Source organism: Tigriopus californicus, chromosome 11, assembly GCF_007210705.1.
Source record: "Tigriopus californicus strain San Diego chromosome 11, Tcal_SD_v2.1, whole genome shotgun sequence".
Classification (NCBI taxonomy): Eukaryota; Metazoa; Arthropoda; class Copepoda; order Harpacticoida; family Harpacticidae; genus Tigriopus; species Tigriopus californicus.
The window spans coordinates 14,550,481-14,577,346 of record NC_081450.1 but is presented as its reverse complement, the minus strand read 5'-3'; the positions used below and the strand labels follow the sequence as shown (position 1 = coordinate 14,577,346).

General features: G+C 43.0%; 5 protein-coding genes across 6 annotated transcripts in view; 1 reads left to right on the top strand and 4 right to left on the bottom strand.

Moving 5' to 3' along the window:
- Positions 1 to 410, bottom strand: part of LOC131889988 (uncharacterized) — a gene marked incomplete in the record, with an annotated part of 2,214 nt that extends 1,804 nt beyond the window's left edge. Inside the window, 1 exon segment of the mRNA XM_059239229.1 lies at positions 28 to 410. Coding sequence (XP_059095212.1) covers positions 28 to 164 — 137 coding nt within the window.
- A 450-nt stretch (positions 411 to 860) lies between these two features.
- Positions 861 to 4,397, bottom strand: LOC131890547 (protein tyrosine phosphatase domain-containing protein 1-like). Its single transcript, XM_059239911.1, has one exon. The coding sequence runs from the start codon at positions 3,728 to 3,730 to the stop codon at positions 1,415 to 1,417; it is 2,316 nt and encodes a 771-aa protein (XP_059095894.1). The 5' UTR covers positions 3,731 to 4,397; the 3' UTR covers positions 861 to 1,414.
- A 2,453-nt stretch (positions 4,398 to 6,850) lies between these two features.
- Positions 6,851 to 13,070, top strand: LOC131890548 (calmodulin-like). 2 transcript variants are annotated; one of them, XM_059239913.1, is made up of 5 exons: positions 6,851 to 7,072; positions 11,124 to 11,381; positions 11,452 to 11,651; positions 11,724 to 11,890; positions 12,825 to 13,070. In XM_059239913.1, exons 2-5 carry the CDS (start codon positions 11,135 to 11,137, stop codon positions 12,973 to 12,975), a joined length of 765 nt encoding a protein of 254 aa, XP_059095896.1. In that variant the 5' UTR covers positions 6,851 to 7,072; positions 11,124 to 11,134; the 3' UTR covers positions 12,976 to 13,070. The 2 variants fall into 2 exon arrangements, with proteins under 2 accessions (XP_059095896.1, XP_059095895.1); XM_059239912.1 differs by lacking the exon at positions 6,851 to 7,072 and adding an exon at positions 10,025 to 10,145.
- Positions 13,071 to 17,938: 4,868 nt separating this feature from the next.
- On the bottom strand, positions 17,939 to 20,682 carry LOC131890121 (uncharacterized). The gene is made up of 5 exons (XM_059239400.1): positions 20,537 to 20,682; positions 18,974 to 19,108; positions 18,760 to 18,907; positions 18,252 to 18,508; positions 17,939 to 18,192 (listed from the first exon to the last, which is right to left on the bottom strand). The coding sequence occupies exons 2-5, from the start codon at positions 19,091 to 19,093 to the stop codon at positions 17,977 to 17,979; spliced, it is 741 nt and encodes a 246-aa protein (XP_059095383.1). The 5' UTR covers positions 19,094 to 19,108; positions 20,537 to 20,682; the 3' UTR covers positions 17,939 to 17,976.
- Positions 20,683 to 22,222: 1,540 nt separating this feature from the next.
- LOC131890667 (uncharacterized) lies at positions 22,223 to 24,662 on the bottom strand. The gene has a single exon (XM_059240066.1). It carries the CDS (start codon positions 24,129 to 24,131, stop codon positions 22,275 to 22,277), a length of 1,857 nt encoding a protein of 618 aa, XP_059096049.1. The 5' UTR covers positions 24,132 to 24,662; the 3' UTR covers positions 22,223 to 22,274.
- Between the last annotated feature and the right edge of the window lie 2,204 nt (positions 24,663 to 26,866).

Below are 26,866 nucleotides of genomic sequence, written 5' to 3'. Positions count from 1 at the left end.
GCGAGCATACTCGAAAACCAAATGTTGATGAACCGGTTACTAATGGACCAATGCGATGGTCCCAGATGATAAACCAAGTACACATAGATGGCAGTGAAGACTAATGCGATCAAGAGAATCGTGGTTGTGATCCAAAACATGGAACTGGCTCGTAAGAACCTCATGATGTGAGCAAAGATGTTTAAGAACTCTAAGATGACTTATTTGACCATTGAAAAGGGAGATAAGAAAACGTTTTCTGGAGATAAAAACGACCCCTCAGGTGGGAGAGCTGGTACCAATGCGAGATAAAAGACAATGTATGTACACAGAGCTCACATGTTTGCTCAAAATACGAAAGGAAATGTATCCAATGGCAGCAGATTCAATTTATACATTCAGTCGTGACGTCTGAAGATCCCAGAAGCTCCTCCACCCTGATCTAGTATCAGTTGTGGAGTGCTTGAGGTTGAGTGGTGATGGTGATGGTTGTAGTGGTGGTAGTGGTGGGGGCTAGGTTATGTCAGAAATGAGCCCCTCATTCAAACTTATCAGAGCTGGCGATCTTTAATTAATGCCGACAATTTTTCAATCCCCCCCTTCATTCAAGAAGCAGCAATTGAACCAGAATTTCAATCAGTCTTCACGAGGCCTCATTTTTAACGAGCACCCTCCTTACTCACACCTCTTTTCATGGTAAGACTTGCAATAAAACAAAAGCCTTCTGTTGTACGCAGTTAAGAAGAGTGGTGTTTCCCTTCTTCAACCGAGCCTATTCCGTAATTGAAATTTGATTACTAAAATAAGGGTTGGCATGTTCACTTCAAGGCAACGAGGAAATCACATCACCTTGACAACCTATATTTGATGTTGTATGATTTAACGGTGGATTGTTGAAATTAGTTGAAATACTAGAGGTTAAAATGAAAAAAAAGGTGAACTCTAAAAAAGTGACCTCTTTTCCGAACTTTAAAATTCCAGTTTGAAAAGGAGAGGAGAGGAGAGGAGAGAGAGAGAGAGAAAAGAAGATAAACAAGGGGTTGGACCACCAAGAAGATGTCATTAGAATGGTCCTAAATTGCTTGATTACATGTGATATCAATGGTAATTATCTCCTTTGACGAGCTTGAAAATAAGGTGGGCGAAACTCCCTCTTGAAAACACTTCCAAGGATCGTGTGGCTGCTGTGAAAAGGAAGTTGATGAAACTCGATGCATACTTGAGTTTTTAGTTTCAAATGACAACGCATGATGAAAAGCCCCGAATAACTCGATAAATACTGGTCGGATATATTTTAGGTAGCTATCACCAACAAATGTAGAACGGCTATCATCTCGGATCAAGATCATGATGCGTCAATGAATGCAATACTGATTGTCTTCTTCAATATAAGTATCGGACTTCTGTCATTTTGTGCAAGTTAGGCTGGTTTTGTTCAAGAAAATAAGCTCTCCTCATGAAGCTCCTCTGTCAGCTTGTCCAGTTCAGCTGTTTCGGAATCTACTACTTCTCTTATCAGGTCGATGTTGTTGGGATCACTCTCCTTGTGGACTTCAATATCCGCGACCACGTCGAACACTTTCACAACCGAAGTGGTATCTTTCTCGGGATCTTGGAAATCAGCTGAATCGAGATCGTCTCCCTGTTGCAAGACTGAATGAGAACTGGATACTTCCATGGAGTTATTCGAACTGGAGACACTGAGATAATGAGCGTTGGGGGGTGACATATTCAAAGACCTTGAGGCAGCACTCGCACCCAAGTTGCTGAAGCCTCCCGCCATACTGTGAAGACCAAAGTTGTTTTCGAGGTGATCAGCCATGTGGCCTGGATGGGTGAGGACGTCAAAAAGTTTCATGAGGAACTTCATAGTGCTCTCCGAGGTTCCGCCTCTTAGCTTTTGAAACCCTTTCCCGCCCGGATATGTCTTGCCCTCGATGGAAAGGGATTGATGAGTCAGAGCGGCCACAAATCGCTTCATAAGGTTCTCACTCTGCGACCGCTTGAGCGGCTGGAGTCTGGCCACAAAACGGACGATGTACTCCAGGATGTAACATACGTGGATGGGAAGTTTGCGTAAGGCTGCATCGATGTTATCGCAACGGATCACGACGTAAGTGATGCCATCTTTGTTGAGCACGGGCGATTTCAGGTGCTCAAGCCATTCCAGAAGCAGCGCAGTGAGCACAAAGAGATTCGTCTCGGTTTCCAACTTGTCCCACGCAGAAGCACGGTTATTGAGGTCGACCCGGTATCGTTTGAATAAGAGTGTCTCTTCAGTGGCCCACTCATTGGATCCTTCGGCCCGGATGCGCTCTGCATGATTGGCCAAGAAGGCCTCGTGAACGGCATCGGGGTTACATTTTGGCAACATTTCCTCCTTGGCTACTTTTTGGAAACCGTGGTGACTCTCCAACTCTTTCGTGACCATATTATCCTGAAGAGTCTGTCCGTGAATCCCATCTCCCAAGTAATCGTCGAGTTTCTTATCGTCCAGCCCCGAAAGAGCGGATGAACAAGACTGAATGTACGAGTTTGTCTCGGATCCTGGTCGGGACGATGGGGTTGGCATGCCTGTGGACATTTCGTCATCCGTGCTCAGCATCATGGAACGACTGGAGCGTCTGGTAATGGCTATACTGTCGTTGGGTGTATTCTGACCGGAACTGTCCTTGAAGTTGAGTAGCTTATTGCCCTTATTGTCGTGTCTGTATGCGATGAAGTTCCTGGAGAAATTATTCTCACTAATATGATAAAGAGGTTTGCAGTTGCACAACTTTAGCAGCCTCTCACAGATGGTGTAAATGAGCTTGGGGATGTGCTTCAACGTTCTGGCCTCGTATCCATGAATGACAAGTTTTTGCCGTTTAAGGCTCTGTTCGACTGAGAACCGGCCCAGCTTCTTGTCCGGCTCGTTGGGGGGCCGGTTACTAAAGACAAGGCACTGAGGGAGGAAATAGGTCTCAAACTCCTTAACACATTCAATTTGTTTCCTAGTTTGTACAGCACCGGGTCGTTTCAATCTGACAAAGCGTATGGCATCGTTGGCACGGACCCTCAAGAAGTACACCAGATAACAGGAGATGAGGACACCTGTTCGACCCATGCCTGCATGGCAATGAACAGCCACATTTCCCTCTGAGAGAGCAAAAGAGAGGACCTTCACCATGTCGAGAAGGTTGGCCATGGGTGCTTCGCCATAATCCTTCCAACCAAAGTTGTAGAAGTAGATGTCGTTCTTCATGAACTCGTTGGGATCGTAGGTAAACCCCGAGGCCTCCAATTTATTGCCACAACTGGCATGTTCTCCTGGGGTCTGAAGGTTGATTATGGATCGTATGTTATGATTCTTGAATTGCTCAATGATCTTGAGTTGGGCCATTGTTTCCGTGTTGGGTCGCGCCATGGCCAGCAGATTGTCCGTGATCCAATGGCTGTAGATCCCCTTTATGGCTTGTTGATGGCTTTTCCACTTCGTCCCACTTTCATATTTACATTTGAGTCCACCACAAAACATGGCACATTGCATTTCATGTGGGACCGTCTTGCGGAAGCCTTCGCCCACTCTGGTATATTTGGGGTCAACAATGTGAAGGTTATCCCGAGGGTGGATCAAACCTGCCGGCACCAGGTCGTCAATCTTGTCCATAGCTGGAAGGCCGCCTTTCCGTAGGGGCGTCTGGGCTGAGGATGAAGACATGGATGAGGATGACGTGCTCATGGGAGTGACTGCAGTCATTGTACTTGACATTAAACGATGCTTTTGTTTCTGAGAAGGAGGAAAGGAGGAGGGCTCAAATCTTGTTGGAGAATTCTTTACTTATTCCTGGTTAGCCTCGTCCCTCTTGTTCGGGGCACCCAGGTGCACAAGGCGTTAATGAGGAAATCGATTCCATTCACGGGACTCCCGAGCCAAGGTAAGCCACGAATTCGAAACACACTCGAAGGCCAGGCTCCTCCATATACACTAAATGGATATGGCTTTCAAAGTGGCAGTGGCCAGGAAAGATACTAGAAAAGAGGCCAGCAAAAAAGCGAGCAAGTACGTACACGTACGTAAGTCGGCCAGTAATGCGCCACCCGAGCTCGTACTGCACTAAGCAGGACCAAGTAATGGGACTATGAACGTGCTACTCACTCACTGACGTATGCAACAACAGGCACGGAGACGGACCTTGTCCGAAGAAATATCGATAACTGGTTCTCCTCCTGGTCCTCCTCCTCCTTATCCCGGGGGGGTGCTTTGCCTTGAATGCAGCCTTCGTTGAATGTGATGACTCTGTTGTTGCCTTCCCATGTCTTTTGCTGGCCTTCACCTTCGTTTCTGCATGTTGCTTCGTCTCCTTTTCCACCTTAGATAGGCAGGACGCTTAGAAGGGCTCAAGGAGACTTTAGACCTTAGAAGTGGCCTTCATCGGAAAGGGCTTACAATCCAACACTTGACTTTGGCCAGGTTCGATGGCTAAATTTAACGCTCTCGCTCTTTGACTTCCATTGGTCTTAGAGAAAAAAAAATCCTTTGGACGAAGGCTGCAAGTTCCACGTCGGGCCCTCCATTACTGAATTATGACTTCTGAGCATGCACCCACGCACACGAAAGAGGGCCCTTGAGGGGGCCCCTGCTCAACGGCTGATGGTGGTCGAATCCAGGCACAACAAATAATGATACAAGCCCTGGAAATGGAGATGGAACAATACTAAAAATCTTTGACTACCACAAAGGTACTACTACCTACATACGTACATACAAGCAAGCTCCGGGGAATGACCTCAATGTGTGTATAGCTTTCTAATGGCCGATGCCAGGAGGGACATGACACGTAATTCCCGTGGCTCATTTGGAGTGCTCAAGCACTCGATCGGTCTCTAGTTGGGGATCCCAATAAGCTAACGCCCCGCATTTGTTGTTTAGCATGTAGAACTTGAGTAAGGATGGTTCCTCTATTTGATGAGTAACCATGAATAGTTTATGATCTGCTCATTATCGATTAAGGTACAGAGAGCGTCGAGCCAGCAAGGTGCCCAGAATTTTCGAGCCAAAAACACGTTGTGCTTGACGGTTCTGGCGATTAGTCGCTTTCAAAACCCCAGCTTCACTGACGGCTTTTAGGTTGGCTTCTTGCCATTATACGACTCGTGAAACTCTGGCTGTAGGACATCATGATGTGGCTGACGTTCCAGGGGATCGCGTGTCCCATTTACGTTGGCTATACCTGCTCGATGAAAAGCCTTGGCCAACATTTTGGTGCTTGAATTCAATCTTGTGGTTTTCCTTTCACATATTTTTAATCCACCCTCCGCGAACTCGGGGACATGCCTACTTCAAAAGGCAACAACTGATGACTTCATAAACAATTGATGGCGTTTCTCTCCATTTAACTCTCCGACTGCGGTGGGCTGCAATTTGGTCCAGTTCTTGGAAAACCATCGAAAGCGTCGTTTAGACCCAACATTATGAACCTATGAAATCATGCTAAGACTAATTTATGTTGATTGTAATCGAGCAACATTTTCCTTATGAGTCGGGTCTATAAAAATCAGACAGCTTTGATGTTCATGAATTATGTTTATCGTCATATCTGCTACTCGAGGTTTTTTTGTTCCCAGAACCCACCCTACCAATTGTTTCGAAAAACTGTTGTTGGTTCGTTTGAACAATATTGGATTAAAAACCCAATCCACCTTATTGCCAATTTAGGGGTCAAGCAATCTGGCAGAAAGCACATAATAAGCGTTGCAATCTGCTCCAAATACATGGACTCGCCAAATTTGACTGGATTTCTCTCCCTCGAACTGAAATGAACCGGCTACGACAACAATGTGGAACACTCAACAGAGGTCCCCGTGGAACACGAAATCCAGCCCTTAGAACAAATCGCCAACCAACGCCATCTACCAATGTTTGGCACTCTCTAAAAGCGAAGGAGGAAAAGGTTGTAGAACAAAAAAGCCTGGCAAATAAAAAGCCGAAATCCAGTTAAATTTTTGTTACATTCAGTCATCTATTTATCGTTTGTCACTGTATCTTTTCAGACCTCGTTTATTTTTTCCAATTTAATGTTTGACAAAGTAAAGGATGAAAGAAAACCAGAATTGGAGTGAGCAAATTGTGCCAGTGGGTGGTCTCAACCTTGCACTTGACATTCAAGGGGAAACAAGCTTTGATTTGTTTATTTGGGTTCTTCGCATTTGTCGCGGCAATCCCTGAAGAGGCATTCCTCGATCTAGGCGATCTCGCCTAGCGTCCCATCGAAGCTCGACTTACTTGTTCCAGGAACACTTTCTTAGTCCCAAGGTTCGGGGAAAGTACGACAGCTAAGGGAGTTTTATGACGGGTACAATCCTGCACTTGACACGGGAAAGGGAAATGTTTTCTTGATAACCAGCGATCAAGAGCTCCCTTTTCCATCATCATTTGAGGAGACAAGCAACGTTCGAGGGTATGTGGAAGCGTGCTTCAGGTCCATCAGAAGTTAAATGCTGATGTCTTCATTTGATAGACCCAATCAGGAAATATTGGCTTGATCTAACTTCATAGTTGAAAACGAAATCTATGGTCTATTAGCCTTGAGCTATTTCAAAAAAGATATCAGAAGACGTCTATGTCTCGTACCATTGACTAATGACCGACGGCTGAAAGCCAAAGGCTAGGATGTGAAGGTGTCCCTCTGTCCATGGAAGTGTCTTTAGACGCATTGAGGTGCCATTTTCCATCAACCATTCACATGTTGACGAATTACTAGTGGCTAGCTCTGACGCGCATCGAAGGCCATGTTTGGTCTATATCGAACCTTGGAAAGGCCGCGAAGTGACCTTCAAGAGTAAAAAAGGGGGAAGGAAACCTCTCTTCTGCTTGTTCGTTTCTTGGTTTGGTGATTGCGCACGCACGCATTGCTAAAGACAGACTACGTACACGGAGAAGGAAAATTCGTAGCGTCGTTACTGATGGAACCCCAAGAGCGTTCAGTTCCTCTACCATGAGACTCGGTGTTCCAGGTAGGCTTTGGTGTCTCATGGAGTGAAAATAATTCATGTGTTCATTCGCAATTACGAGCAAAGTCTGGAGGACCCAAGCAAATCGTTGGAATTGGAGGTAAGAAGACCACGTCCTTGAAGTGTTTTTGACAAACCATATTTTTCTGGCCGTGGGAACAATGCACTGCAAATTCGGCCAAGACTGTAAGATGAGCCCTACGATTAGATTGCTTGCACAAAAATGTTCGTTGAAGTCGAGTGCAAGCTAAATTTGTAATACACATCAAATATGCATCTACCTAAGGGAAATCAGTGAGTGACATTCGAGTCTTCATGGTCGATTGTGTCGGGCAGATAACTTTCCTTATTCACACCCACATTGTTCCCACCGTGTTTTCAGTGTTTGATTAAAGAGCTCTAGTGCATGATCTATCAATTATTCAAATTGTGATTTCGAGCTCATAAACAATACATGTTTTCGTGCGAAAATCCTCGAGAGCTACTTTAGACTGAATGAGCAGTCTTATAAGAATAGAGTGGAAATTTGAGCTTGATCTATTCAAACTATTGTAATACTTTTATACGAGAATCAAATGGCTGTAATTGTTGCATAAGAATTTAGCTTTCCAATTGGATTCTGGCACTGAACAAGTAAACATTTTTCAAAGCGAGTAGCCAGGCAAAATAATTAGCCAAGGAGAGTTTGGAACTTTTGGAGGGGAAGAGTACCCTTTCAAGCATTTTTGTTTTTCGGCCCTGGTTTCATGGAAAAGCCTATGGTTATTTTCGAGTGGAAACGAAACCCATTGTCAAGCCAAAAGCAAAAAAGCGAAAGAGCGTCTCTTTAGCAACTAGAAGCAATGCTTTCTCTTTTTTCTCGTGAAAAGAGAAGATTACATTTCAAATGATTGCATTTTATACGGCTTAAGACAAACTAAAAAAAGGAAAAAATAGGACCATCTTGAAAAATTGAGGTCATTGTCAAATTGTTTAAGCTTTCAATACTATCATCAAAACTTCCAAACAAAAGTTGAAATGGTTTTTTGGCTTAGTTATAATATTTTTCTCTCACAATGCTGAGGTCGAATTTCCTTTGAGGGGAAAAAATTAATTAGACGTCATTTTGCTTCCTGAATATAGTTCTGTAACGTTGGCTGAAATGTTGAGGAGTAGAGATGAGTGGAATAATGATACTTTGCATATCTAATAAAATACTGAGTTAAACTGTATATGTTTACATACTTCACGATTTAGCAATTTTCTTTGCATATTTTGAATGTTTTTGGGGGACAGAGTACATTAAATCAACTAAGAAGAGGCCAGTACCTATTCTTGGGAGGTCATGGTACTTTTCAATACAAAAGAGCAACCTAAAAACCAAAGTACAAGTCATATTTCAAGGTTTCTAAACCGAGTTGCAAAAATCGAAGATTCGAAAGCAACAAAATGATTTACAAACGGCCTTTCCAGCTAAAGATTTTTTTCCCATGCATGTGAATAAGTAAAAACGTGTATTTTTATTTTTTTAGCGTAAAAATTGCGCTTCAAGTATTTCAAATCTGTTAAATTGACTTGACCTTACTGAGTTACCGTACTGGCTTGAGGTTGTGATGGTTGAGATAGGACTTGGAGGCCGCAAGGTCTGGACCAAAAAGCTCTACAAAACATTGCTAGAAGAAGACTTTCAAGCAGTGTGCTACTTCCTAATCAGATTCATGCCAACTGAGGGGGTGCTTGATCAACTATTTCTTCCCCATGAAGTACCCATTCAGGAGGCAACGCAATGCTCAAATGTCTTCCAGCAAGATTTCAAAAAGCTTTCATCTCCAGTCCTAGTAAACTCCATGGATAAGAGAAGCCAGATACAATCAGGTCAGTAAAATAGGCAAATTCAAATTTGAGATGCCGACTTGTGGGTAAGTAAGTGACATTCTTAAGTGAAATGTAAGCCAAGGTTTCTATGTTTTAATTCAAAACTAAGGCATTCATAATTCAGTCCATGGAAGTGTTAAAAAAGCAAAAAAAAACAACTAATCTCAGTTGCTTGAGATTACTCAAACTGCCCATGACAATCGCTTTACCGCTGGCGGTAGGAAAATATTGAAAGAACTCAAACCCCGCAAAACCATTCCTTATTGCGGCTTACTTTTGACTGTTACTGAGATCTGATAACAAATATCGAAAATAAAACTGGAAAGTCTGCAAAATGAAATGCATGTTTTTACCCTTTCTGTGCATATTCAAAGAATTATTGCATTTTTATGTGGGTATTTTGGGAAAGATCTTGCATATATCCCCCATCTCTCATTATGAGGCTTCAGCAAATAAAGCAGAGAAACACTGATCCAGATAAATGTAACATTCTCAGAGCTCCTCAAATCTGATTTTCGTCCCCGGGATCTCTATGGATTACCCCATTCATTAGTTACTGCCAAGACTAGACGGCCTAAATGAACCTACGTTATTAACGGATAATGAAGGCTGGCATGAATTTAGAGCATAAAAAAGATGAGGAGGCCAGATTAGTAGGGTTCCACTTGACCGGAGCAAAAAATGATGATTGTTAGTATTCGTATGACGTCATCGTCTCAAATAAGAGTCAATCAAGGCCAAAATCTGATTTTCGTCCCCGGGATCTCTATGGATTACCCCATTCATTAGTTACTGCCAAGACTAGACGGCCTAAATGAACCTACGTTATTAACGGATAATGAAGGCTGGCATGAATTTAGAGCATAAAAAAGATGAGGAGGCCAGATTAGTAGGGTTCCACTTGACCGGGGCAAAAAATGATGATTGTTAGTATTCGTATGACGTCATCGTCTCAAATAAGAGTCAATCAAGGCCAAAATGTTCCACGTCAACCTGCGATAGCTCCTCATCATCCGTAAAAGTAGGCTCCACCCTTAATTTTGGAACCACTCGTTATCTCTTCCTTACATCAGTGGCAATGACGAATCTTAACCATGGAGCAATCCAGCAGTTTCATTGAAAGTATGCCGCACTTTCCAACGAAAATGTCACGAAGCAAAGGACAACGTATTATGTATGATTTGGTTTCGACCTCACGGATTTGCCCTTGACTCGTTAAGTACCTACTGGACTCAGTTAGCATATGAGGTCTGCCAGTTTCATCGCAAGCTTTCATCAACACAGTCCTTTTGAAAGTCGAGCTCGGGAAAGACAATAAGGTAACTCATGATTGTATGTATGGCACAAGGGTCCATTGGGTTCGTCCAAGATTTCATTACGTTTTGTGGCACATTATGTGACACTTTTTTGATATCCCTTGCGCTGAATGGTCGTGGCGTTATCGATTATGGTTGAATGTATGCCATTGCATTACTATATGCAAGTAGTGCATTCACGAAGGGGCGTGTAAAGGGACCTCTTGGCACATTGAGCCGCCTTTTAGTGAGTGCTTGTCATTTGATCCCGTTGCGTGACTACCTTGTTTGTACATTATTCATCAGGCATCCATTTTCGAAAGCTCTTCAAGTCGTTCGACCAAAACTGTTCATGGCATTTTCAAGGCTGAACCACAATCGTTCAAAGATCAATCCAATTCCGCCACCCAATTTTTGGTTACCAGATTTTGTACATACATGTACTTTCATGAATCCCCATGAAACCAGATATACGTTGTTACTCTTGAGCCCATTTCAGGACTCATATGTTTCTCACTAAAAAGTGCGAACATCTGACTTTGGCGAAGACTATATTGCCTAGTAACGGGAGTGAAAACATCTCTCAGAGGTCTGTGCCAATCGAAGGGCCAATATTTCATGAATTATTAGAAGAGAAATCGATGGTCGGTGAACAACGGTCCCTCCGTCCTTCAGCCAGAACATGAACTACCTACAGTATGTAGTAGTAACTCGTCGCCAGTCAGTAACTCAGTATCATACTAAGTAGCTGGGTGGATGAGTGGTTGGTTGGCTGACTGACTTTCTTCAAGCCGTCTGATCGAGTCTCGCATGCTGGCTTTAAATTGGTGAAGACTGCGTGCATGTTCTTCTCTCCAAAGAGGCAGGGAAAGAGGAAGGAACTTTGGTCTTAAATTATAGATGTCAGCCATTGATTGAAGTTTAGCCCAGGCCGGCCATCCCGAACTGCACGGACTCTCAGTTCTCATAGTTCTCAAGTTCCTCTCGTTGGCATTCTTTCAGAGGCAGTCACCATGAGCGATACGGAGGCCACCAAAAGTGTTCCCGACGAGGATGCCAAGAGTAACCTTGAGGAAGATCTGGTGGAGCCTCCCCTCGATGAATTGGCTGTGATAGTGGATCCAGGTGCTACACCTGACAATAAGGAGGAGGAGGAGGAGGCCGCCACTGCCGACATAGCAGAAACTGAGGCTGAGGCTAAGAATCCACCCGATGAAGACGCAGATGAGGCAGAGGCCAATGCCGAGGATGCTGAAAAGGGTAAGGTGAACTTGATACATAGAGAGGAGGTTGATGTTGGCTTTTGATTGATTATATTTCCATTTTTTAGCGGATAACACGCCCGCAGAAGCTGAAGCAGAAACAGAGGCTAAGCCTGAGGAGGCTGCAACCGAAAACCCGTTGTTCAGGAAGGCGTTTTCCATGTTTGACTTGGATGAGAGTGGAGAGATCTCTGCCGGCGAGTTTGGCACTGTCATGAGAGCTTTGGGCGAGAATCCCACTGACGAGGATATCGAAGAGTTGCTCAAGGTTCAGATTTCACAGTATGACGACCCTGTTGTTTAATTGAGACCAACATTCAATTTGCTCTCTCTTATTCAGTCGGTGGATCGAGATTTGGACGGAAAGTTGAGCTATGACGAGTTCCAGACCTTGATGCAAAAGAGGATGGAATCGAGAGATGAGTTACCCGAGGATGAATTGTTCCGAAGAGCCTTTAGAGTATTCGACAAGGATGGTAGTGGGAAATTGTCCAAAGAAGAGTTGAGGCAAGTAAAGATCTAGATTGGTGTTTTTATTCACCCGATTTGTAGTCTGTGCGCGTATTTCCACGAACAAATATGGACAAACTTTGGGTGTTAAGTGAATATAGGTTTTGTTTACCCTAAAATTTGAGCCCTAGTTCATAGCTTTTGGCTCTCCCTCTGTTTAAGAAACAACTTGTGCTAATTCTACGATCTACATACCTTATTTAGTGAGAAATTGTTCATATGACAAGTTTTGTTTTTCTTGTGTAGTAGACGGCTTTCACTTCGGTCTCCCTATTCTTATTCTTTTCGAGCAAAGCAAAAGCCAAAAGCCGTGACATTTAAAAAGTTAATTTGCAATGCGAATAATAGATGGATCTCTGCAAGTTGCACTGGGGGACCATATTTGACTATCCATAAAATGATCTCTAGTTAAAAATGAGATTTACTTTGCCAACTTAATATAAAAAGTGAATAAAAATCTAGCTTTTGAAATTAACTGTGTAATGTATAATGAACGAACAGATTCTGGCTTTTAAAACCAACAACCACCGTATCCTAAATAGCTTTGTTTAGTCTTGAACGATCTAAACTCCAATATTAGAATAATTCAGGGTCCAATACCCTTGTGCAATGTTATAGGTCTTATCGGTTTATGGAGGTTTAACTTTTACGTACGAACATAATACTCGAGTATTGTTGTCATTAGATCAGTATTTTTAATATAGTCCTATATTGGTTGACAAACATGCGAGCCACGGGAACTGGTTCCACCTGGAAATCTGTTTCAAGTCCTATGCTTCACTAGCGGGTCTAAATAGCGGAGCAAAACATACCTACATACCTACATCCATATTGGAACCAACAACAAACTTTAACTGCTATACATCACCAATATGTACTCGATGTCAAGCAAGTATTCAAGAGTATGAGATGTCTGCTTGTTTCCCCTTAGAAATGTTGTCACGAGTTATGGGCAAATGAAGCTTTCGGTAGAGGATGCTGATGAGATGCTGGCCAGTGCTGATGCTGACGGCGACGACATGGTTGATTACGAAGAGTTTATTGCTATGTTCTGCTCGGGCCCCGTGGAAGTGGAACCCTGAATCAAAAGCACTCAAAGAGCGGAAAATGTTGGTTGAGAAACAAGTCTCTTGAATAAAACGACCTGGCTCTAGCTGCCTATCTAGCATCAAAAGAATACATCCTCGTTATTATTAGAAAAGTTAAATCATTAAATTAGACGCATATCCACAAATAGGACAAATACAGAAGTTAAAGTAAGAAGAAATGTGGAAGAGACCTTTAAGTGGAACAAAAAAGCCAACAACAAAATTAAAGGCAGTCAAGAATTCAAGCCAAATAAGTAAGACATGATAAAAAAGTTTGACCTTAAAACTACTTCATATAAGATACACAAGTAGTTGGCCAAGTTTTAATATGTTGCCAATGATGGCGTCGAATCCTTGTGCATGCTCATTGAAGTGTATAGAATGGTTCTGAGGACATTGAAATTGGAAGAGCTGAGGGATGTTCATATTTAAAGATGATTTATAATTTGAAACATAACAATGGTGAAACACAAGTAAATAGCTGTGCCTCTTGGCTTTGGTATGTATCATAAGAAGTCAAATTCAGAATGTTTTTCAATGTTTGTTTCCTCCTTATTTTATAAATAAGAAATAACGGCATTTGTTCCTTGATGATAGATTTTCAGCCTAAGCATTACTTCATCTTTGTAATCACTATCTATCATGTCGTAACTTCTGACCACTTAGAATTGTCAAGAATGGGTCAGTTGATGACTGACCGATTGACATCTATCAAATATTGAGCATCAAAAAAGTCAGAAACATTATTTTCGTTTCGACGATCCCTTCAGTACTATTGTCGTACCAAAATACACCCAATTATATCTTCGCTGATGTTTGAACAATAAGCAAAGTAGATATGACACATGGGGCTGTACAACTCTAATTCGGATTGATTGGTTGCATTTTACTGTACTGTCCGATTGTGCATAATATACCCACTGCACCAGTTCACACCCAATTCGAAGTAAATTTGCCTAAACTTTTGTTTATTGTGATAAAAGATAACTACAGAGACGCACAAAAACATGTGTTATACGTTTTCTCACCTAACACAAACTAAGCAACATAAAATGTAATTTACAAGCTTTTTTGCATAATTGTAAGTAGATTCTGGTTTTGGCCCGAGGCAAAAGAAAAATCGCGATAAATAGGCTCAGGCATACGGCTGAGCGGACTCAAAGACAACGCAAGCGAGACAAGAGGTCTCGCACAGATGGTCTGGGTTCAAATCCCGCCGTTGGCAGTTAGCGTTTTTAGAAAGGAGATATGGTGTAATGGTTGGTACAATTTCCTGGTAACAGAGAGGTCCATGGTTCAGATGTCAACCCCACCCTCAGACAAAGAACCCATCTGATATAGAACAATGGCATTCTCCATCGGAAAAATTTGTCAATGTGAAGGCCGAATTTACTTCTCAGCAAGGTTCACCCCTCAAGCCAACTTTAGCATTCACCAATAAAAAAGATAGTGCAAACTTGTCAGTAAAACTCAGTTGGATTTTACTAAGCTACATTGGTGGCAATTTGTCATTTTGATTGCCAATCTTACTGTCCTATGCGGAAAACTGACGGTTTGAGCTGAACCAAAGTTCACAAATGTTATCTGCTTTTACTTTTGGTTTTGGTTTTCACGGGCTCTTCTAACCGCAACAGGGAATTTGATCCCCAGTACTATTTAAATGAAAGGTTATCATTCGAATATTTGTTACCTTTTAATCATTATATGATATTTGGTCTACCAAGGAATTTGAGTTGGATTACCAAACGAAAATACAATGGAATTGGGCTTTACTTTTGTGAAGGAAATTTGTATTGTTTGGTTTACCCGTTATTTGTTGTGTTTTTTTGGTTTGCAAAATCGTTGTTACTGCCTGCGGCCATTATTTGAGATCTGTTTTATTTTCCTGTTCATTTTTGAAGCATTCTTTCAATTGTTGGCTCATTTTTTGGGTTAGAGCATGTTCAGCATATTTTTGACTAGCTTTTACAAATCTATATTTTTGAGGAGAAAAACAAGAACAGTTTTAGTGTCCTTCTCTACTGATAACTTGGTCAAAGACCTCAAACCAAAAAAAATGCCAAAAACCATTGCAGTTAATGATTAATTCACAAATGTCACACAGCGGAAATTTTCTACGGACTGTTTTAAGAGGTTTTCATAAATAGTTAAGAGTTTGATGAGCACAAATTTCAGTTGAGATCAAGCGTGCGTAAGCACACCTTGGTCAAAACCCCTCTGAAACCTGAGGGACGAATACTTTTATTCGAGCCAACCATTGACCCGAGCTGGGAGATACAAAAAGTGAATACGATTTCCAACTTGGTTCACACCCAATGAAATGGGGAAAAATCACACATTAGAATTCCACTCACTCCGTTCTCGGGAGTGCTCAGGCATTCTCGTAAACTTGGGCATGAAAAGGCATCTTTTTCCGCTGCCAGAGCATCAAGTTCAACATTTTTTTGTCTCCTCCAAACCGCCCTTTAATTAGAATTGGAGAAACATCCATGAAACCTTGAGCTCTCAGCTCAGTGAGAAAGAAAAGAACCGCTTTCGACGATTTCCGCCTGGTTTTTGATTTGGATGAATGGTACATTGTCCCTACGAGTACGTACATGAAGGCATTGGTTTTGAATAGATGTCAGTGCCCGTCATTTAATGACTCATCTTTAGAAACGATTTTCAACCCCTTGCTGAGCCGGGTATTTAACATTTAGTGCATTGCATTCATATTCATAATTGACAAAAAATGTGGGAGTCAAGGGGAGGGAGGTCGCTGAGCACACGGGGCCTAAACGCCACGGAATCGAATTTGAAAACCATCCAACGCTTCGCTTCAGCTCAGGGTCTTACACATTCAAGTTGCAACACCCATCCATGTTGGGACTTTGTGAGGCTAGAATTGCTTTTCGGTGAGCTTGCACGTGTGTACTTGCTCTGGTGAGGAGCGTAGTAGAAGTTAGAAGGTGTTTGCACCAGTCAGAAAATGATTTCGGATATTGCTCAGGTTCATTCATAAGTAGACTCTTGGTCGTCATATTCAAAGCAGACCGCCCTCAAGTGCTCTACAAAGATCTCTCCACAATGGAATGAACCAACGGTGACGACTCAGAACTCGAGCAAAGCGCTCAATGGGAAAGAGGGCAAACAAAAAGACCAATGTCATTAGAACATCATGCTCTGATGTGAATAACAAATTTGAATGAAAATGCCATTTGCGTGCTTGGTACTTTTAAACCCTTTAACGTTGAAAGTGCTCGACGGCTGAGCTCGTGTGATCTTGGAGCTGAGCTATGAGCATCTTATGAAGATGTAGGTACATGTACCTACATAGGTAGATGATTCGGTGGAGTCTGTGCGTTGATGTGAAACCTTGGAATGGCATGGAAGGCGGCGATCATGTTGATGACTCATCAGAGTGGGTGGTCGGCGGAATCCATGGCGTGTTGTACTTTGCATAATCTGTCATCATTTTGGTGCCAATAACCATCAACACCTCGATCATCTCCTTCCTCTTCTTCGCCTTCTTCATCATCATCAACCTTTTCCAAAATTCAAAATATTGATATCACAAATCTACATCCACGTGGCAGGAGCCAGGAAAGCTTGCATCATGGAATTGAGCTCTGGAAATATTAATATACAAAAGTGGGCTCGCAAGAAAGAGTGAACGAAATGTACTAATAGAAAAAAACGCTAGGAATGTCATCTTTTCTTCCTCTTTTTTTAAAAAAAGCGTCATGACTTTAAAATTGTATGTTACTAAATTAATCAACACTCTCGAACGGTGGCAATATGTTCTGTTTTCATATTTTCATGCCAACAACTAACTAGTCATTAAAACAGCTCCTTTCTAAGATCGTATTGTTTAGTCTTCCCTCTCTCAATTGGATGGTCTTACGTACTACGGTACATGGTTATGCTCCTGTCGATATTCTTTGAGTATTTAACAGAACTTTTGGCGTTGCGACAAACCGTCTCAGGCACTGTAATTAGGCATTAACCATGCCCATGGCCTCCAGCTTCGGGATCGTGCATATTTTGGCCGAGCTTGTGGGAATCTCTCTCTCGAGGACACGCCCCCATTCCCTCACCAGATATCGTGGTCCTGCAGGGCTTGGCGTATTACGGCACGGTAAGTTTAGCTGCGCAAAACGGAGATTTATGGGAATTTGAAGAACCCATCCTCTCGCCCAAAACCATGCATTGGTTGGTAGGGTGGTTTTCAAAGTTAGTTTGATTTATGGAAGGGCATCCTCGACGTGACGAACATTCGCCCAGAGACTTGTTAAGAAACAATTTGCTTTGCCAGTCTCCTTCCTCTCTTTGGAACTTGAGAGTACTATTTTATATCATTGAATAAGTGGAAAATCTAGAAGGTATCAAGACTTAACGTTGTTCGTGTTTCCTGTCTAGTTGATGCGAGTCGAGTCCAGACTTTGTTCAATCTTCGCCCGTGGAAGTGGGGGCAAGAAATGAAATATGGCTTGTAATTAAAGAACTAGTCAGACTAACACGCATTCCTCAGACATCTTGGTCCCTTTTAAGGAATTTTTCAGATCCTCTCCATTGATAAACACGAGAAATTAAATCGTTCCAATTAATCCGTGATTGTGAGTTCGTTGTGTTATCTGTTGGTTCTGGTTTTTCCTCTCCCTCCCTTCCACTCCAAGCCTTTCTACCAGTTTGTCCAAGAACTCATGATCTTTGTTCATTTGAGGTCGTTGGTTGGTTGGATGGTTGGTCACTACTGCATGAACGGGCACTTCGTAATCACTCGTGTGTTGGGCGTTGAAAGGGTCAGGCCATCGAGTCAATTCTCTAATGGGAAGGAATTTGAAATATTGAAGCGCAAAAATGCGCCGAAACTCCTCGTTTATCATCCACATTCGTTCCAGTAAGAATCAGTGTTTTATGAGACTAGGAGAAAAGGAAAGAAGAGAAAAGAAACGATGGCCTCGGTCGTGAGTAGGCATTCTGCTTGATATCAAAATATATATTTTCTCCATCTTTTTATCGGCGATTATTGGGCAAGTCAGAGATCCTCCGACCAGTGAAATGAACATCATGGTCGTGGTCCGAGTGAATGTAGCTCGATCCATCCTTATTGAACTGGACCTTGACGAGATCTCCCACAACCAAGGGGTACATCACCATCACGGTGTGCGTGGACGACTCGGAACTGCTCATTTCGTTCCCATTGTACTCCCTCTGAGAATCCGCCACCACCTAAAAAATCAACCACATCACCCAAAGGCACTCTCGGAGCTCGCATGGGGTTCACTCACCGTATCATTGACGTAGATGTCGGACCAAGCTCCAAAACGGCCCTTGCTACTGCTGACATATTTGGCCGTAAATGACAACTGATACACGCCCGGGTCCTTGACGGTGAAGATCCCGGTAAGGATGTTCATGCCCCCCTGGGTTGTGTCAACGAAACAACCATCATAGTACACCACTTGGGCTCGACTCAATCGGGTGGTGCGATAGCAATCAAACATGGTGACCACCTGCATGCGTTTCCGGCTCTCTTCGGCCGACTCTGAAAACGGCACACAGTTCAGAACTTTCCCCGACCTCCGTGAATCACGGAAATCTGAATATGGAGGGCTCGTCTCTCTTTTTTACTCTCTCTCTCTCTCTCTCATTCTCATTTCGCGCATTGTTGGGTCATTAATCTTTATTGAGAAAAGGTCATTTGATAGTGCATCAATGACAAATGATCACTCTGTGACAAACCATCTTGAACCAGGAATCACTGGGGACTTTATGCTACGTAAAAGAGCTACTCACTTAGACTGGCGTTCAAGGCTTTGATCATTTTCAGTTGGACGTTTTCCCGAATCTCATCATCCTGAATGGCGGACTTCAATTGGTTGATGTCCTCCAAGGTTACTGGCTTGTCCTTCGAACCTGAATAAAGGCTGTACACACTCAAAATCTGAAAGCAAAACGCTGTAAGAACTAATGGCTCTAGCAAACCTAAAGGGGACGAAAAATGCTTTACCAAAGCCAGACCAATACAAAGCACTTTGACTCCGTTCCAAATGTTGTCCACCATCGTTTTCCTCTCCAACAATTTCATGAGGAAAAAATCCGCCCCGAAATGAAGGTCCTTTTCCGCCATCTTTTTACTCTTGCCCTGTAAGCGGGACATTCATTTCAATCTCAAAAAAATACTAGACCCGCCGCTGACCTACAATTTCTAGATGTATTTTTTGGTATTGCGTGCTCCACATTGTTAGTGAGTGAGTGGAGTGTGTGGTGTGATGTCATTTCATCTCATTCAACGGCAACCATTCACTGACTGGGAGGGACGAGGAGGCTCAGGAGGATATCATCATGACTTTGAAAGTGCCGACCGATTCATTAAATTGCTTTGAATGAGCTTTTCTTTGTTGTGTGTGCAATAAAAACGCCATCGGTCTAATGGAAAAGGCGTGGTTTTTGCCGCCCCACGATCGACCGGCGTGTTTTTCCCTATAGTCAAGTCCCCATGAATGGCGAATGACTCTGATCACTTATTAAAGAACTGTCACCCACCAAGTTCGAGCAGCCTCAATTTCTCCCCTGAGTGAGTGACATTTAAACTCATCTCAGAAATACTATTACTTGATGGAAAGTTGGGGGTTCCATTTGTAAAGGTCAAAAGTTCGTCGGTTGAGCACGTGTGTTGCTGAAATTAGAACCAACTGGGCCCAAAATGACAGTGGTCATCCATTATTCCGCACGAGAAAAAAGCCCCCAAGTTCGCCAGACACGCCGACTTGAGGGTCTTGTTTATGCAGATCCAAGAGCAAATGAGCCCAGCCCAAAATCTAGAGCGACCGGCTTGACCGCACAATTAATCTTTTGACCAAACAAAGCTGGATGCGAAGTAGATTAACTTTCAATTCCAACTGCAATGCTACCAAGACCCACCCTGAGAGTAATCTTTTCTCGTTTGTGACAATGCTGGAATTCGAATAATCACACAGACCACGTGGAGATCTTGGACGAGGTTGTCTGGGTTTTGGGTGGACTCGTTGCTTTGCGGAGGGGAGGAGTGGTTAGTGTTTCAGTTAAAAAAACAACAGGCTTTGTCCCATGCGTTTGGCAAAAGTTTCAAAATGAGAACAGGATAAAGCGAATGCTGAGCTTAAGCACGAGATATCAAAAACACTTCATACGTACGTAGTTGCTATCGACCACCGACTTTTCGATCAGAAAAGTTTATATGTGTCACATTTAAAATTGTGATGTTAGTGTTTTATTTCCTGATTGAGATAAATAGGCAAATGATAAATAATTACAAATGCTCCAGTCTTCGCCCACGTTATCCTTTATGTATCGAGAAGCCAGACTTGACAACACGCAAACAACAATTCCTCTTTTAAATTGGAGCGAACAACATGATTGATTGAACAAAAAACAGAAATGAAATGTTTGTTCTCTAAAAAGGTTATCCCTAGACCAGCTGTACATACTTATGCTCTTCGCCCATAGATTACCACACTTCTTCTTCATTTTCCAACCAGCATTCATTTCAATTACCTAACCAATTGGACACGAGGCCATGAGGCCAACTTACCCTAATTGTTCAAATGGAGCTCCAAAACATACTAAAAAAGCTCAGGCTTCGGGTTCAAAAGCCGAGATATCGCTCATTTATCAAGTTGAATTCCACTGAAACAAATCCCTCCGAGAAGCGTTCAAAATGCGACAACGAACCGAGTCATGGATTTGTTTTAGTGTGGTTGCAGATTTATTGACTGGTACGATCACCATTCGTTTAAGAGGACGACATGATGCGTTTTATGGCAGGCCAATGAGATACGTACGTACGTACGAACGGACGTAAATGCCGCCGATTTGAATTTAAATGGGCCTTCACTAAGTGCGTTGTTTACAGACGGGCTTGTATCGCCACACCCCCACAAGTCCAATCACAAACCCAAAAATATTAGACACGCTTTGTTGATTTTTTTATGAAGGATCGACGCTTGTAATGAGATCGTAGTTGGCAACGCCTCTCTCTCCCTCTGGAACAATATAACAATTTCACGGGAATATCAATATCAATTGATCCACTTCAAATATGGCTGAAAGTGGCGATTAAAGTTGCTACCACTGTGCAGAGTTAGAGTGTGCTCTGTCTTTGGCAATTCTAATTAGTCAAGACGTCAGCCCGATTCTTCATCAGGTCCAAAACATGTTCCTCTTGAGGAGCAAGGACCTCTGAACCGAACATATTTGAACCTAGAGCCTTTGATGAGAATTGAACACATAGCAGTTCTGACAAAGCTCGTTCCGACAGGTCATATATACGTACATCGTAGAACCATAAAGTGGTGAAATGGTAGTGTCAAATGCAAAGCACTTCGTACCAAGTAGTGCTCGTCTAAGACTCTATATGAAGTACACAGTATATACAGTGTGTTCAAGGGGAAAATGAACGTATGGAAAGGGGCTTGTTCGTGGCTTGAATGAGCTTGACTTCCATGCATGGGAATCGACATCACCAAATATTGAGTCTAGTAAATCAATACAAGAATTATTGCTCACCAATATGGAGATGAATCCGTCCAATTAAGATGCCGAGAGGAAAAATTCAAAACATGCGCTTCAAATGGACCGGAATGCCAAAATTGGCGGGCTTTGAAAGGGCTCCCTCCTCTCCCTCTGTGATTCATTTCAGATAAACATGAGATCTTTTGGTAAACCAAGCCTTTTATATTCATGCATGTCTATTCGGGAGGGATCGTAAAATGGGTGCCCAAACCACTGAACACAATTATCGCTCCCGTCTCCCTGAGAACAAATACAGTAGAAGGTTTCTCAGATACTTTCTTTCTTGATGGAACTGAACTGAATCAAAATGGGACTTCCTTCTCGCCACTGAAAATACAATCCCAACCACTTCAAGGTGGAAAATTCCAAATTTATAAATTCCACTATATATATTGTTAAATTAGTAAATATCACAAACAAACTAAAGTTGTCGCTTATGGCTAGCCCTTGAGTGTGACGTAATGTCTGAATATACAGGGTTGGCACAAAGTTCGTGGGCACAAAAAAAATCATGACATTTTAAAATCAAATAGTGGTTTAAATCCAGTATAATGGTTTCTGTTCATGTTCGGTCCAGCAGAGTCATTGTGAAGGATTTTTTTCCACAACATCCCTGAAGGACGGAAGCCATTTTGCCTTGTGGTATTAGCACATTGTTGCCCGACTTACATCAACTGTATGGTATGGTCAATTGAAGGAACAAGGATTGATGGATGAGCCATTTCCGATGAGAAATCGGTGGAGTTTGCCAGTTTATTTCAGTACAAAATTGTGTGGAGCCGATTCTTCCAAGCGAAAAATATTCCCAAAATGACACTGGTAACCAATGTGAAGACGGCCGTAGCTCGGATGAGGGTCCGTTGAGGGGCATTGATGACCCTGGAGAACAGATCTTGGTCGTCCTCATCGTCACTATCGTGATTATCCAATTTGTCTTGATCAAACATGGAATCCTTCATCTCATTGAAATAGATCTGGCCCATCTCTTGGAACGCTCCCAAAGCCGTGGCAATGTTAAAGTAGAGCCGACAAAAGCCAGGAAACCTGGAACTGGAGAACACCTCACTCTCATTGGGCTTGACGACCCCTTTCTTGAACCTTCGTCTCGTGTTTTTCAGAGTCTCCTTGTGCCATTTATGCAACTTATCGGGGTTTTCCAACGACATGATGGGTTTGATCACAGTCACGATAAGGAACTCTAGGACCAAGCACTTCTTGAGGAGTGAACTAAAGTCCTGGAAATTGTCCGGAAGATCCAGGTCTTGGTAGGAGTAGCCAAACGAGTCCAGGACATTCCGCAGCTGATCAAAGTAGTACTCCATGGCCTTGAGGTATAACGTTTTGTCGCGTTCCACATAGGGAAACAAAGCCCACATGAGGTCATTGGCGACAGAGCCCAAGAAACCTCCTTGCCAGTCAATCAGGATCGATTCAATGCCTTCGCACTCAAGATCCTCTATGTCGATCTCGATCTTCCGAAACATGAAGTTGTTTGGCTTGGCATCTCCATGGGCCAAAGTGATCAACCGATCAAAGCCACAGTTCTCGAGGTTCTCGATCACTTTGAGGATGTGCTTGTGCATACGCTTCATGTACGCCGTTTGTTTGGCTAATCCGGGCTCAGCCTCCTCCATGAAATGAAGGTAAGGCCGAAAGAGTTTTCGGAAATGATCACGCATCTTGGAGCTCCCAATCAGATCATACATCTGGATCTGAACCTCAAGACCGGGAAGCTTGGATTGGGTAGCCTTAAGGCCACCGCAAGATTGTTTGAAGGCCAGACCTGTGCCATGGAGATAGGATAGTCCATCCAGGACAGCCTTCATATGGTCCTCATCCAGACATTGGGAGGTGTTGAAGTTGTAGTATCCCTCACTCAAGAGATTGTTCATGACAAACACATCTTCCTCACCTCGTCCGTCATATTGACAGTGAATCAATTGAGGCATGGGCAGACGAAAAAAGCCTTGACAATGGTCGTCCAGGAACCCTTGGAGCTTGGGCAAGACATCTTGGAACATGATCTTCTCCCTTTCATTGACCACCTTGTACAAAGGCTCTCCGTGGAGTGGCACCTTGACGAAAATGCTCTTAGATTCCTCATTGCCTTGATGCCGGAAATCCACATCCACCACAAAGGTCTCACTCAAGATCCCTTGGACCTCATTCTTCTGGGCTTGGACTTGAACGATTTCAATATCCGTCAACTTCATTTCCTCCTCGTTGAAGAAGCTTTCCAAGACAAACATGGCCCAATCTGGCGTGAACTCATTTTCACTCTTGGGAGTCTTCATTTTATCTTGGATAGGTGAGCTTGTTCCTGTCGGTTCAGATACTTCAGAGCGTAGTAGACCACGTATCCCACTTTGGCGTAAATGAGCACAGCTAGAACCAAATGAAACCACTCCATCGAGGTCAGTTGGACATGCTTCGATCGTCGTTTTGTCGGCTATGTCTGTGTGTCTCAGTGGATGTTCTCGTTTCACAATTGTCTTGTTCTCGCGTAGAACCCCCACTTGACTTGGGTGGAAGAACTTGAGACGTTGCCAAAAACTCGGCCTCACGTTGAGGTATTCTTGGGCAGGTATGGACCTACAGTACGTCGTACAGTACATGAAAATACTGCAGAGTGATCATCGGAGTTGACAGTTATTGTGGCTGCTCAAGAGTTGCAAGCTCTCGGGGTCTGGGGATGAAGTTCTCAGGAGGTCTGAACTAGATTTAAATGGTCAATGACAGCGTCTCTAGAAGTCGCGACTGCTGATATGATCATATTGATTATCCAATATACAAAAAGCCTGCCACCGGGCCAGACAATCTGATACTTCGGGTTTTTTTATTTAGGGGAAGGAGGGCAATGCCAACGACGAACGATTCGATATGAGGATCGGGAAGTCTCATTCTTTTATGATCTGGCCATAAACCCAATCGGGTTGATTGAAACCTCAGGTCGAGCCGGTGCAAACCACCCAAATACGACCCGCCATCATAATAATGTCCGGGGATATCATTTCAAAAAGGTTGGCCAGCTTCCAATTGTTATCTGAAATGATGTTCGTTGTCCATGTTCGGTCAAGCAGAGCCATTGATGGAAGTTTTTTTCTTTTCCACAACCTCCCCCAAGGGTGAATGGCAATACTGGTTGTAGTGTTTGTACATTTTTGCCTGGCATACATCAGCTCTATGGTAGGGACAAATAAATTAACGAGCCTATTTCCACGAGGGCAGTAAAACAGTTCGCCGTCCATCCTCTCTTTCTCTGTGCCTCCCAACCCCAAGAACTCCTTTTATGTCGTTCAAGACATTGCCAATTCCAAATTGCGCACCCCGTGACCAAAAACTGAAAGCCCCATTTTGCCTCTATCGCTTCAACTGTATTTAGTAGCCTATGCCTAATAGCCTACAAGTTAACAACAAAACGAGATGAACTTGGATGGTCTGAGGCACGTTTGACTTTATTGATGAGGTCGGCAATGAGACCCTCAAGAGTAGACGTGATGTGATGGTGGTCAACTGGAAAATAGCATCCACCTCAGGATGGCTGTTGGATACTTCTTGGTCTATTGAAAATAGACCCAAATCTTCAAGGTGGGGCGAACCAAATTAAAATGAAGCCTCTTTTGGTTGAATGAGAAGAGGTTTTCGCTCGTGCTTGTACCGCAATAAAACGTGGCAGAAAACATAATAGATCTTCTTATCAGTGATGTAAATCTGCGCCTGAGCGTCGTTCTCCGTGATCTCCGCGTTCTTGGCGTCGGCTTTTGCCACGTTTGGTCACAATAATTCCTTGATGAAATTGACCAGTACCCAAACAACCAATGTCTTTTTCTACCTCTACTTGGCATTGGCATTGCAAAAGGAGACATGTCGAGCTTAAAGTCAAAACAATTTGGGTGAAAAAAAGACTGGAGAACCAACCATCCAACTCTCCATGGTCCGAACAAGATGCACTAGATTTTTATGTCGATCATTCCACTTCTATATTTGGTCACCCGGGTGATTTGTTGTCGAAGAGGGTTCTCCCTTGGCCAGGAGCAAGATAAATCAAGTCGTAAAACGGCGTCTTTTTCGATGCTTAATCCAATTTTTCCGTGACCAAATCTTCCTGGAATTTCCACTCATCAAGCTATCAGTTGAACCCGCCAAAGAACAAATGACCCCGTGGGCCTATGTTTCCCTGGAAAACGTCATCAATCACTCGGTGATGCTCGACATACCCGACCGACATTGCTTGCCCAGACCCAATCCGGATCCTCCGAATGAATCCTCATCCCAACCCCTTGTCGAGCCTTCAGAAGCCAAAAGGAGTTGACAAATCGGCCAGGATCTCCGAGATTACACATAAAGGAGCCACATTTTTCTTTAAGATCTATTCAGAACCACATCATCACCATAAGATAAGCCCGGACCGGGCGAGTCTGTCCAACGCCTGCTCACCGTCGGAAAGTCCCTTATCGCCTCCAAGACATTGTGTGTAATGGAATGTGCTCGCCAATTCCATGCATCCAGCCGCACTTTTTGTGGCCCCCAGTTCGTGGTTTGGTTGGCTACTGCCACTTCCACGCTTGGTTCTTTGGACTGCTGTGGTTTAGAAGTGGTCGAAAGTGGTAGTTCATATTGGACAAAAACCTGGCCCATGCTAAGGAGGCAAAAAGTTTGCTCCATAAATGATAGCTCAATTTAAAAGGAGCCTCTATCTGGCGGTGGATTAGGTGGAGAATACAATGATGCCAAACAATGAAAGGGACCATTTGAATATTCACTTATCACGCATAAATATGCGGAAGATTGATGTTGGACACGGCTCACACTTCATGATAGGCCATCACTTCTATCGGATTCCACATTCCAGAAGGCATTGACATTTCAAGAGAGGACATTGTCTTCTTCTTTGACCCCCTGTGGTAAGAACTTACTTGAAGCTTTTTCTTTACCGACAAATTTCTCAAGCCTTGGAAAGTAAAAATGATTGAATTGGTCTTGAAACTTCAAAATCTAATGACATTAGTTTTTCATCTTTTGATCAAGCCCTAATAGAGCGAGCGCATGGGCCTGAAGAACCCCTGTACAATTTAAACCTCATTGGAGTTTGCTCAAAAGTTCAAATATCGTTTTCAAAGAGCAGAAGAAGAGGAAAGTATAACTTAAGATTGAAACTCTTCAAATTCCTTACCCAAAAAATGGGCAACTCAATTATCTATTACATTAAACAAATATCAGAAATGAATCTAGTAAATTAAAGGATATATGCAAGAAGTTTCATGCTCGTAGAAAATTACATGAATGTCACAATCATGGTTTTGTACTACAAGGGCAACCGGGCCACTTAAAATCAACATATATTGTGGTT

Bases quoted from the DNA above. Each gene is read 5' to 3' on its own strand.
- LOC131890667 (XM_059240066.1), bottom strand. From the start codon at position 24,131: ATGTACTGTACGACGTACTGTAGGTCCATACCTGCCCAAGAATACCTC.
- LOC131890121 (XM_059239400.1), bottom strand. From the start codon at position 19,093: ATGGCGGAAAAGGACCTTCATTTCGGGGCGGATTTTTTCCTCATGAAA. The intron at 18,509-18,759 runs GTGAGTAGCTCT...TGCCGTTTTCAG, and splicing joins AGCCTTGAACGCCAGTCTAA to AGTCGGCCGAAGAGAGCCGG. The intron at 18,193-18,251 runs GTGAGTGAACCC...TTGATTTTTTAG, and splicing joins ACATCTACGTCAATGATACG to GTGGTGGCGGATTCTCAGAG.
- LOC131890548 (XM_059239913.1), top strand. From the start codon at position 11,135: ATGAGCGATACGGAGGCCACCAAAAGTGTTCCCGACGAGGATGCCAAG. The intron at 11,382-11,451 runs GTAAGGTGAACT...TCCATTTTTTAG, and splicing joins TGCCGAGGATGCTGAAAAGG to CGGATAACACGCCCGCAGAA. The intron at 11,652-11,723 runs GTTCAGATTTCA...TCTCTTATTCAG, and splicing joins ATATCGAAGAGTTGCTCAAG to TCGGTGGATCGAGATTTGGA.
- LOC131890547 (XM_059239911.1), bottom strand. From the start codon at position 3,730: ATGTCAAGTACAATGACTGCAGTCACTCCCATGAGCACGTCATCCTCA.